General features: G+C 46.1%; 1 protein-coding gene across 2 annotated transcripts in view; it reads left to right on the top strand.

The window, feature by feature from the left end:
- Window positions 1–209: 209 nt before the first annotated feature.
- The window catches only part of CRYL1 (crystallin lambda 1), a 124232-nt gene continuing 111590 nt past the window's right edge, over window positions 210–12851 (top strand). For both annotated transcript variants that reach the window (XM_032260134.1, XM_032260135.1), the window contains exon 1: window positions 210–329. In XM_032260134.1, the coding sequence (XP_032116025.1) occupies window positions 289–329 (41 nt within the window). In that variant the 5' untranslated portion in view covers window positions 210–288. The remainder of the gene's footprint in view (window positions 330–12851) is intronic.

Below are 12851 nucleotides of genomic sequence, written 5' to 3' on the forward strand. Positions count from 1 at the left end.
GTAGACACGGACTTCACGGTGCATGCCGACTCACAAGCGCGTGGTCTTCCCGCTTTCCCTCGACGGGCCCCGGCGCTGGTCCTGCCCCTGCCCCCGAGGGGCGGCGCGGGGCGTCTCGGGGTGTCTCGGGCCCGCGGCGCGCACCCCCGGGGCCCAGCGGCCCTCCCCGCCCTCCCCGCCCGCGCGCGCAGCCAATGGGCGCGGGACCCGCCCTCCCCGGAGCCCCGAGCTCCGAGCTCTGCCTGCGCCTGGTCCCAGCACCCGCGGCGCCGCGTCCCCGGCCCAGTCATGGCGTCCTCCGCGGCCGGCTGCGTGGTGATCGTTGGCAGGTAAAGGGCTCTGAGCCGCGCTGCTGCCCCTGGAGCCCAGGGAGACGCCGGGGACGCGGTGCCTGCGCTTGGGGCGCTCGGGGTGGGCGCCGGGTCGCTGTCACCGCGCCGGCCTCTGGCCCCCCGAGGCCCTGCGCCCTGGGGCCCCCACGGTGCTGGCTGGCTCGGGGAGGGCTCGGCAGGTGGAGGCCCCCTGCGGAGTTGGGTTTGCTTCGCGGGAGCCGGCGTTGCAGGAGGTTCCGAGGCTGACCGCGCAGGCCTTGGGGCCCGCGGTTCCCTGACTGTTGAATGTCGCCGCGTCCGCCCGCAGGTTCACACAGACGTCGGGCACCGTGTTGAACCAAATGAATTCCGGCTGCGATTCTGCGACGACTGTGTTCTCACCCCCGTTTTACGAATGAGAATACTGAGGCTAAGCGGTTTACCCAAGGTCACAGGGTTTAGTGACAGAGACCGGACTAGCCCAGCAGGGAGGGTGCCGGCGCAGTCCTTGTGGCGACGATGTCGCCGAGGCCACCGCAGGTGTTAGGCGAACGTACATGGAGTCCTAACTCCTGGGCAAGGCGATGTTTCCAGAGTGGGGGGCGATGGAGCTCAGAGAGTTTGCTAAATGTATCCATTTAACAGCCTAAATTCTGCCCAAATTGATTTCTGGTGTGTGCTCTCCCAGGCCCCTACCATGTTTACAATCCTTGCTATTTTTATATTTTAAAAAGGGGCATTTTTGTGTACCTTTCTTTGGCTAGCTGTTAGCAGCAATCTATAAACATGTTAATACTTGCTACTGATAGTTAAAACACCTTTTTGTGACTGCTGTTGAGGTGCTGGCCTTCCCTCTCCTCCTCCCCGCATCAGTGTACAACCCGGTGTGGCGACCACTTCCAATGTCAGGGCGTTTCCTTCCCATTGAAGGAGGGCATCAGATTGCTTATTGTCAGCTTTCTTTTCTCCAGAGCAGTGGAGTTAAGGGTGCCTTTGTTCTTTCTGGCCCATGGGTGCCCGTGGTTGAATAGTGAAGACATATTAAAAAGTGCACTTTGTACTGGTTATGGTAGTTACCTCTGTCTTGCATTTTATTCATAGTTATCAGAATGTATACATACATACAGTTTTCTACACACATGGGCGTTCACACACACACACACACACACACACACACACACACACGCACGCACACATTTTAATAGGACAGGGTCTCGCTCTGTAGCCCAGGCAGGAGTGCAGTGGCACCATCATGGTGGAACTCAACCTCCTGGGCTCAAGCCATCCTCCTACCTCAGCCTCCCAAGTAGCTGGGACTATGGGCTCGTGCCACCACGCCCGGCTGATTTTTAAAAATTTTAGGTAGAGATGGGGTCTCACCATCTTGCCCTGGTTAGTCTCGAACTCCTGGGTTCAAGTGCCTAGGCCTCCCAAAGTGTTGAGATTACAGGGGTGAGCCACCTTTCCTGGCCTTGCATAGCTCCATCATGCCTTGGAGTAGTGTTATGCATGCACTTAATAAATGTGAAGTTAATTTTTAGTTGATTATATATAATTATATAATATACAATTTTTTATTTTATTTTCTAGTAGAATGTAAGTAAGCCATATTATATAACTTTTTATTGGTCTCGATGTGGGTGGCTCAGTCTACTGAGGAGGAGATGCAGTTGACATCTCCTCTGATTCCTTGAGGGATGGGGATAAGGAATTAGAGAAAGGTTGGCTAACTTTAAGGACCACATAATCCCCTGGGGCCTCTGCTTGTTTCTTTGTTTTCTGGTGTGAAAGTCCTGTCTTTCCCCCACCCTCAGCACCTTAGCACACACCCAGCTCTGCCTCTGGGACAGTGCTGGTTTCTTCCCTTCCTCCTTACCACCCTTCTTTCTCTTCCCTCAATTTCTTTCCTGGCCCCTGATTCCAAGGAACACCCACTTAACAAGTAGGAGGCCTAGGAGGGCGGACCAGCGGAGGTCAGGGGTTTGAGGCCAGCCTGGACAACATGGCAAAACCTTGTCTCTACTAAATACACAAAAATTAGCTGGGCATGGTGGCGCATGCCTGTCATCCCAACTACTCGGGAGGCTGAGGCAGGAGAATTGCTTGAACTCAGGAGGCAGAGGTTGCAGTGAGCTGAGATAGTGCCACTGCACTCCAGCCTGGGGACAGAGTGAGACTCCGTCAAAAAAAAAAAAAAAGAAAAAAGAAAAAGAAAGAAAAAAATGTAAGAGTAGAAATGGGTATCATGAAGATAAATTTGCATTGGAGTAGTGTTCTCAGGCTTTCATTTTGTTAGCCTTACCTCTATAAAACACTGTGTTTCTAAATTGCTAAAATATGAGTTCTGTATTTGTATACAAAATTCAGATTGCAGGCCTTGAGCTTGTTTAGAATAGGGACACAAAATGTTCCTGGTGCAGGACATGCCCTTTGTCCTGTCCTGCTTTTCAGGGGCACACTCCTTCAGTATCAAGCTCAGGGACTGTCTCCTCCAGGAAAAGTTCTGCCTCTGGGACTTTCCCCTAAGGGTAGAAACTGTATTGTCACCATTTGTATATCCACCATGCCTGGCCCCAGTAGAGAAATATTTGAGCATTTGTAACAGAGACTGCTTATTTTTTAACTGATGTGCGGTGTGAAGGGCTTGATAGGACATTTTTTATATCAAGAAAAACATCCCATAAACTAGAAAGGCAAGAAAGAAAGGCATCCTATAAACTAGAGTCTTCTTCATTTTTTTTTTATTCCAAAATTTTGTTTGGGGTGATTGTACATTTTATTTCTTTTGAGACAGGGTCTCCCTCTGTCATCCAGGCTGAAGTACAGTGGCACCATCTCAACTCACTGCGACCTCCGCCTTCTGGATTCAAGCAATTCTCCTGCCTCAGCCTCCCAAGTAGCTTGGGACTACAGGCACGTGCCACCATGCCTGGCTAATTTTCGTATTTTTAGTAGAGACAGGGTTTCTCCGTTTAGGCCAGTCTTGAACTCCTGGCCTCAAGTGATCCACCCACCCTGGCCTCCCAAAGTGCTGAGATTGCAGGCCTGAGCCACTATATCCAGCCTGTGCATTTTTTATAAGAAACTTTCTGAGGCATGAATTTTCTTTGAAGCGCTATTCTAGGTATTTTCCTGCTAATTTTTGCACACGTACACAGCAAACCCTAGGATGCCTCCCTTGCCTTTTGAGTCAGCTTAGACACTAAATGTCCCCTTTGTAGGAGTTACATAACAGCTTTTTCTGGCAAAATTTCCATAGTAGACTTAGAGCATGAGTGTAGGAACAGTTTTACTTCAGTTTTTACCCAGTAAATAAGTAACTGTAGCTGGAAAGATACTTTCAAATGTATCTAAAGTGAATTTATTCAAAATTAAGTGACCTTAATGATAAAATTAGAATTGAAGCAATTGTATCACTTTTCTTGCCTGCTGCTTTGCTGCTGTATGATAGAATAAATGTTCATCTGCGTTTGCCTTTTGTATAGCCATTAATATTCATGAATTCCGAAGCTTTAAGACATACCACAATAGTCAGAGTGGGAAGGGCATTGAATTACCTCTATCGCTGGCTCCCATTTTATGGTCTCCAGGTGTAGAGCAGTTCAAAGGAAGGCCAATAAGATGTCACATGATCTTGGGACAGGAAGTTCATTATTCTTGGGCCTGATGTAAAGTAGTGTTGGGAAACAATACTAGGGGAAACCTGAAGCAGAAACCTGAAGGAAACCACGGCAGGGAACTTCCCAGCCCTGGGGCCGGGAGTTCTGGTCCCTGTGCTGCCTGCAACTTCGTTTGCTCTGTAGATTCCCTCTCCTTGGACTCGCTCACTTTTCTTTTCTCCCTTGTGACTTTATCTTGCACATCACTGCCAACCCTAAGGTTACACTGTTTCAGTATAGTGCCTGTTACGGACTGTTAGTTTCTATATTTTAGGTCCAATTTTCAGGAGAGGAAACCCAATGGCCTCAGCTCTGTGCATCCCAGCCTGCAGATGTCATAGGGTGCTCCTAGGCCAGCTGATTGGCTTCTTCATGTCAGGTGTCCAATCCATGTCCGATCAGCAGTGACTGAGTGTGTGGGCATGGAGGGGTAGGGAAAGTACACCAGCTGTTCGCCTGGAGTCAGCCTCTGTGGTTGGGCCTCTGCAATGAAGGGGGCAATCTCAAGATTGAAAGGGAAATGAGGCCCAGTCCAACCACCTGATATTGATGGCAGAATCCCTGCTGACGGTTATCCTCCCTCAGGTCAGATACTGCGGTTCCAAAGACTTGCTGCCTGTTTGATTATGGGGGCTGCCTTTCCTTGAGCAACAGCAGCATTAGGGTAAGACCCAAGACATGGAAGCAGGTGCGTTAGCCTCAGACTGAAGCGCCACGCTCCCTCTAGCATGATTGCTTCCCCTCTGGAGGGTTCAGACGCTGCAGTGAGCAAACACACAGTTGTTCCCTGCAAACAGAAAAGCACCCTCTCTTGACCCCATTTTTCCCTCTGGTAATTGCCACATTCCTCCTCAAAACTTAATAAAATTATCCATATTGTCTCCAGTTTCTTTCTTCCTATGCATATTCTCTCTCTTAACTTTGTACTATGGAAACATTTCAAAGTGTGTTAAAGTTGAGAGAACAGTACAATGAACCCTCCGGCGCCTTCCCCCACCCCTCAACTTCAACAATTATTAACACATGGCTAATCTAGTTTCAGTTACTCTCCCTTCTCTGGACTGTTCGGCATAGAGTCATTTCATCTGTAACTATGTCAGCATGTAGAGTATCTAAAAGATATGGACTTTTAACAATATATATAACCACAATAGCATATCATGTGTAACACATTAACACAATTCCTTAATATCTTCATGTAATATCTTTAAATATCTCTTCCATATTCAAGAGTTCCCTGATTCATTTTTTAAATACTTGGTTTGATTTATTTAGGGTCTAAATAAGGCCCACATGTTATATTTAATCAATAAGATTTCTTAACTCTTTCAATCTATAGATTCTCCATCCCTCTCTGGTTTTGTAAAAATTTTCTTGCTGTTTATCTATTGAAGAATGTGAGTCATTTGCCCTGTAAAATTTTCCATATTCTAGATTTTGCTGAACTCCCCTCCTCTCCCCTCCCCTCTCCTCCCCTCCCCTCCCCTCCCCTCTCCTCCCCTCCCCTCCCCTCCCCTTCCCATTCCTTCCCTTCCATTTATACACAGGGTCTTGCTATATTGCCCAGGCTGGTCTTGAACTCCTGGGTGCAAGCCATCCACCTACCTCAGCCTCCTAAGTGCTGAGATTACAGGCATGAGCCACTGCACCCAGCCCCTGTAGTGTCATTTATCATGTTCCACCGTTCCTTCATTTCCTGAAACCAGTAGTTAGGACTAAAGGCTCATTTTCTCTTAAACCTACCCCAGGCAGTCTTTCACCAAGCCCACAAATCTGCTCTTGTCATGGTCCCCACCCCCATTCATCTTGCAAAGCCCAATGGTCAGTCCTCAGTTCAAGTCTTTCTTCATCAGCAGCGTTTGATGCAGATGGCAGCTCCCTTCACTTTCCTGACCATACCCCCCCACCTCACTGGCACTTTCTTTTGTCCCCATATTCTTCCCCATTAAAGTTGGAGTGTCCCAAGGCTCAATCCTGGACTTCTTTATTGACATTCACTTTCTTAGAGATCTCACCAAGTCACACGCTTTTTTTTTTTTTTTTTTTTTGAGACAGAGTCTGACTGTCACCAGGCTGGACTGCAGTGGCGTGATCTTGGCTCACTGCAACCTCCATCTGCTGGGTTCAAGTGACTCTCCTGCCTCAGCCTCCTGAGTAGCTGGGACTACAGGTGCCAGCCATCATTCCTGGCTAATTTTTGTATTTTTAGTACAGATGGGGTTTCAACCTATTGGCCAGGCTGGTCTCGAACTCCTGACCTTGTGATCCACTCGCCTCGGCCTCCCAAAGTGCTGGGATTATAGGGGTGAGCCACCGCACCCAGCTCATCATACACTTTTTAAATACCATGTCTATACAGTAAATCCCAATTAACATCCCAGACCACCCCTTGGATCTGAACCTGGATACTTACAGCCAATGATTTGCTAGACCCACCCATTGGTATTTCTCACTCAAAACATCCTGTTTTGAACTGATCTTCCCTCCTATCATCTGCTCCCTTGCTAGTCTTTCCCAGCAGAGTTAATGACATCTCCACCCTTCCTTGTCCAAAAGAAGCTTGGCCCCATCTTCCACTTTTCTTTTTCTCACACCCACATGTAACTCATCAGCCATTCTTCTTGGCTGTACTGTGAAAATATTGCATATTCATTTCTCAGCTGACCACTTTCCAGCACCCCCTTTGCCTCCGTCCTGGTCCTGCCTCCCATCACATCGGGCACCAGCCTCCTGACACCCAACTGGTCTCCTAACTTCCATCTTTGTCCTTCTGCAGTGTATTCTTAGTAAGGCAACTAGAAGGGCCCTTGAATAACAGAAGTCAGTTGATATCTTTTGTCTAAAACCTTCTATTAGCCACCTGTCTCACTCAGTAAAACCCAAAATCCCTCCATTGCTTCTGAGGTGCCATGAAATGGGCTCACCTCTCTCTCCTTCCCTTTGACCTCATTGTCCCTTCCTCCCTCTCCGCCTACCACCCCATCCAGCAGAGCACCAGGCTTGTCGATCTGGGCCAGCTGGGCAAACCGACTCCACAAGGAACACTTCTCGCAGAGATACAGTCTCATGGCTTGGCCCCTTACCTCCTTTGCTAAAATGTTACCTTCCCAGTGAGACAGTCCCTGGTGGCGCTTTTAACATTTCTCTGCCTCCCAGTCCCTACTGCCCTGCTTTCTTTCTCCCTAGTGCTTTGGCTTATTTAGTTTGTTTTCTGCCTACCTACTGTGAGCTCCTTGGGGTCAGGACCTGGGCAGTGCCTGCACATGGTAGGTGCCCTTTATGTATTTCCTCAGTGAGTCATTGTTGCCTTCAGACTAACTCCAAGGCAAGACCAGCTGACCATGATCTCATATTTGTCACTTGATAATGATGGCTTTTTCACATTTACTGAGCCTCTACAACACGCCAGGAATATGAAGTGAGCGCTAGTTCCTGGTGCATAGCGTTTACCCTGTTAAACAAATTCATACTGCTTACTAGCATTGCTTTTTATTTTAAACTTCACTATGCAAAATTTACTATTTTTTTGTTTGTTTTTGAGATGGAGCTTCACTCATGTTGCCCAGGCTGGAGTGCAATGGCACTATCTTGGCTCACTGCAACCTCTGCCTCCCGGGTTCAAGCAGTTTTCCTGCCTTAGCCTCCTGAGTAGCTGGGATTACAGGTACGTGCCACCATGCCTGGCTAATTTTTGTATTTTTTTTTTAGTAGAGACAGGTTTCACCATGTTGGCCAGGCTGGTCTCAAACTCCTGACCTCAGATGATCTGCCCACCTCAGCCTCCCAAAGTGCTGGAGTCTTCCTCTGTCACCAGGCTGGAGTGCAGTGGTGTGATCTTGGCTCACTGCAACCTCTGCCTTCCAGGTTCAAGCAATTCTCCTGCCTCAGCCTCCTGAATAGCTGGGATTACAGGTGCTCGCCACTACACCCAGCAAATTTTTTTGTATTTTTAGTAGAGACAGGATTTCACCATGTTGGTCAGGCTGGTCCCAAACTCCTGACCTCGTGATCTGCCTGCCTCAGCCTCCCAAAGTGCTGGGATTACAGATGTGAGCCACTGGTGCCTGGAATCAAAAATTTCAGAATCCAGAAACAATGTACAATCTGAAATGCTGGGCCCACGCGTTGTGAATAACGCCTACTCGGCTTGTGCTGCATTTGTCACGTGCTCTTGTCTCTCCGTCCAGCCCCAGGCTTGCACGCACATACAAGGTGGGTGCCAGAGGTAGAACTTTCTCCAGGGTTTTGTCCCAGGGTAAAGACTGTCTTGAGAAAATTGACTTTAGGTAGAGAAAGATTACCTTCTCTCTCAGACAGGGTCTTGCTCTTTCTGAGGCTGGATTGCAGTGGCGCGATCGTAATCCCCTGCATACTGCATCCTTGAACTCCTGGGCTCAAGTGATCCTCCTGCCTCAGCCTCCTGAGTAGCTGAGACCACACCCGACTAATTTTATTTTATTTTTTATAGAGACATGGTTTCCCTATGTTGTCCAGGCTCTTCTTGAACTTCTGGGTTCCCATTATCCTCCTGCCTCCGCCTCCCAAAGTGCTGGGATTACGGGCATGAGCCAAGCCTGTTCAAGATTACCTTTTGATATCCAGTCCCCAGGAGAACAAAGCCAAGTGCAGAGGCTTTAAGAGGGGCCAGGGAAACTGAGATTGGAATGTTAGGAATATATATTTTCTCTAGGCCAGTTGCCTTGTGGTTGGGTAAGTAAGCCTTGTCCCAAGTCAGAGTCATTCTTTTGCAGGGCAAGTTAGCATTCATTTTTTTTTTTTTTTTTAAAGTTTAAACTACATTTAGCCACAGTAAAATACACATAACATACAATTTGTCTTTTTTTTTTTTTTTTTTGAGATGAAGTTTTGCTCTTTCTTCAAAGAAGAAAGAGGCTGGAGTGAAGTGGTGGGATCTCGGCTCTGCCCCCCGGTTCAAGCAATTCTCCTGCTTCAGCCTCCCGAGTAGGTGGCACTCGCCACCACGCCTGGCTAATTTTTGTATTTTTAGTAGAGATGGGGTTTCACCATGTTGGCCAGGCTGGTCTTGAACTCCTGACCTCAGGTGATCCACCTGCTTCAGCCTTCCAAAGTGCTGGGATTGCAGGCGTGAGCCACTGCAGCCGGCCCAATTTGCCATTTTAACAGTTCTCAAGTGTATAGTTGTTCAGTAGTGTTAAGTATGTTTCTATTGTCATGCAGCCAATCTCCAGCACTTTTTTATCTTGCAGAACGGAAACTCCATGCCCACAGAACAACAGCTGCCCATTTATTTCCCCCAGCCCCAGCCCTGGCATCCACCCTTCTGTCTTTATGTCTCTATGCATGCCTAATGTAAGTGGAATCACAGGGTGTTCATCATTTTGTGACTGGCTTATTTCATTTAGCAAAATGTCCTCAAGTTCCTTCTGTGTTGTGGCATGTGTTTTTCCTTTTTTTTTTCTTTCATTTTTGTGTCTTTCCTTTTTAAGGCTGATTTAGTGTTCATTCTTAAAAACTGAAGACTCTGAACATAGACAGCTGTTCTTTGCATTCACACCTTAAGGCAACCCCCTACATTATGCCAAATGTGACATTTGTTTCCCCTTCACCCTTCTAATCAACTAAACTTAAGTATTATTATTATTAATTATTATTATTTACTGGCTCCATCCACTCATGGAAATTTAAGTATTATTGCTTTACATTTTTATGGCAGGAGTTGGTTGTCAAAGTATGTTCATCAATGTTTTTTTATTTTATTTTATTATTTTGTTGAGACGCGATTTTGCTCTTGTTACTCAGGCTAGAGTGCAATAGCATGATCTCAGCTCACTGCAACCTCCACCTCCTGGGTTCAAGCGATTCTCCTGCCTCAGCCTCCCGAGTAGCTGGGATTACAGGGGTGCGTCACTATGCCTGTCTAATTTTGTATTTTTAGTGGAGACAGGGTTTCTCCATGTTAGGCTGGTCTCAAACTCCCAACCGCAGGTGATCCCCCCACCTCGGCCTCCCAAAGTGCTGGGATTATAGTTGTGAGCCACTGCATCCAGGCACAAACATTTATTTTTAATAATAGCAGTACGGAGCTGTAATTCACCCATTTAAAGTGTACAATTCAGTGATTTTAGTATATTCACAAGGTTGTGCATCCATCACCACAATCAGTTTGGATCCTCATCCCAAACCTTGGATCCACTAGCTACCACTTTTCACTCCTTCCTCCCGTAGCCCTGGGCAACCACAAATCTACTTCCTGTCTCTATGAATATGTGTATCCCGGACATTTCATAAATGGAATCATACAGTACGTAAAGCTTTGTGACTGGCTTCTTCCACTTAGCAAATGTCCACATTCATCCATGTAGCATGTATCAGCATTTCATTCCTTATTGTGGCCAAATAGCTCTGTCGTATGGATATGCCACATTTTATCTGTTCCATTTAGCTGTTGTCAATAACACTGCTATAATTGTTGGTGTACAAGGTTTTTTCGTGGACATGTTTTAATTTCTGTTGGGTACATATGTAGGAGTGGAACTGCTTTTACATACTTTCATTTTAAAAAAGACTTTTTTTTAGACAAATTTTACATTTACAGAAAAATTGTGAAGATAGTATAGAGAGTTTTCACATGTCACCTTACCAAGTTTCCCCTCTTATTAACATCTTACCTTAGTAGGATACATTTTTAACAATTAACAAACCAATACATTATTATTTATTAACATTGTTTATTAATAATTAATATTAAGAATATTGGGTATCAATGACCAACACATTATTTAACAACATTCATATTTTATTCAGATTTCCTTAGTTTTTACCTAATCTCTTATTTTTGTCCCAAGATCCCATCCAGGATACCAAGTTGCAATAGTCATTTCTCTTTTGACTCATCCAGACTGTGACAGTTACTCAGACTTTCCCTGTTTTTGATGACCTTAACGGTTTTGAGGAGCACGGGTCATGTAGTTTGTGGAATGTCCCTCTGTTAGGACTTGTCTGATGTTCTTTTCACGATGAGACTGGTGCAATGGGTTTCGGGAAGGAAGACCACAGGAGTAAAGCATCATTTTCACTTTGTCCTATATCAAGGGTGCATAATCTCAGTGTGAGTTACCACTGCCGATGTTGACCTTGAACACCTGGCTGAGGTAGTGTTTGTCAGTCTTCTCCACTGCGTGGTGATGCCAACTTTCTCCTCTTTCACACTGTGCTTTGTGGAAGGAGGCCACTTTCCACAGCCCACACTGAAGTGTGGGTGATGCTCTACCTCCCTAAGGGGGAATACCTGCACAAAGTATTTGGTATTTTTCTGTAAGGAAGATCTGGCTTCTTCTTCATTTATTTATTCAGACATTGAGTTGTGCCCTACTCATGCTATGATCCAGTATTGCTGTATTAATTCTGTGGCTCAAGTTCCAGCTTTGGCCTTGGGAACTCCCATAGTGGGCCCTTGTCCCTGTGACATGCCCCATCGATGGATTGTTTCCTTAACACTTTTTTTCTTTTTGGTGCTACAAACTGACCCAGGCTCATCTAGAATATTTTCTGGGTCTGTCTTCAAATTAGCCATTTCTCCAAGGAGTCCTGCTTCCTGTGATTGGAGAATGCTGTAGAAACCAAGATTTGGGCTCTAGATGTGTTCTGTACATTTGTTTTTCACTCTGATCATCCCCATGTGAACTCTTTATGACTTTTTTTCTCTTTTCATTTTCCAGTAAGTCTGAAACAGCCACTGGAGTGTAGTGGTTAAGAGGAAGGACTCAGGAATCAGATTGCTTGGCTTCATCTCACAGATCCATCCCTTCTCCCCTTATGGACTTAATTCCTCCATGCCTCAGTTTATCATTTATAGTCCATGTAGGCTTAATTCCTCCATGCCTCAGTTTCCCTACATATAAAATGGAAATACTAACAGCACCTACCTTGTAGGGTTGTTGTAAAGCTTAACAGATGTAAGACCTGTGATATGTTTAATGGTGCCTGGTACCCAATCCATACTCAAATGTGGGTGGCAGTGGCAGTAATTATTGGGGAGGACAAGGCAGATGGTCTTTTTTGTTCTTTTAAGTCAATTAAGTGACCTGCTTAAGACATGGTCAAGTGGAAGTTCACCCAAGGGGTCTTGTGTCTCCATGGTACCCTGCTACCTCCTGACCGTAATATTTTGTTTCAGCGTGTGAGTCTGTGATAAATACCTGAGATGCTGTGGAGCTCCGTGTGGAGTATGAATGCCAGCACCAGAGTTGAGGACTCAGGAGCTCTTGGGTGGAAACAGTTAACATTTAAAATAAATTGGCTGGGCACGGTGGCTCATGCCTGTAATCCCAGCACTTTGGGAGGCCGAGGTGGGAGGATCACAAAGTCAGGAGTTCAAGATCAGCCTGACCAATATGGTGAAACCCCGTCTCTCCAAAAAGTACAAAAATTAGCCAGGCATGGTGGTGCACGCCTGTAATCCCACCTACTCGGGAGGCTGAGGCAGGAGAATCACTTGAACCTGGGAGGCACAGAGGTTGCCGTGAGCCAAGATCACACTGCTGCACTCCAGCCTAGGTGACAGAGCGAGACTCCATCTCAAAAAAAAAAAAAAAAAAAGACATTTAAAATAAATAATATTATCAAAATGTGTACTTTAAAAAATTGACACATAATAGTCCTACATACTTATGGGGTACCTGTGATATTTTGTCACACGCATAGAACGCGTAATGATCAAGTCAGGGTATTTAGCACACCCATCACCTTTAACATTTATCATTTCTTTGTGTTGGGAACATTTCAAATCTTCTAGCTGTTTTGAAATATACAATACATTGCTGTTAACTCTAGTTACCCCACAGTGCTATCAAACTCTAGAACTTACTTTTTCTATTAACTGTGTGTTTGCACCCGTTCC

The sequence above is a fragment of the Sapajus apella genome, unplaced genomic scaffold, assembly GCF_009761245.1.
Source record: "Sapajus apella isolate SASKATOON/1434 unplaced genomic scaffold, GSC_monkey_1.0 scaffold114, whole genome shotgun sequence".
NCBI lineage: Eukaryota > Metazoa > Chordata > Mammalia > Primates > Cebidae > Sapajus > Sapajus apella.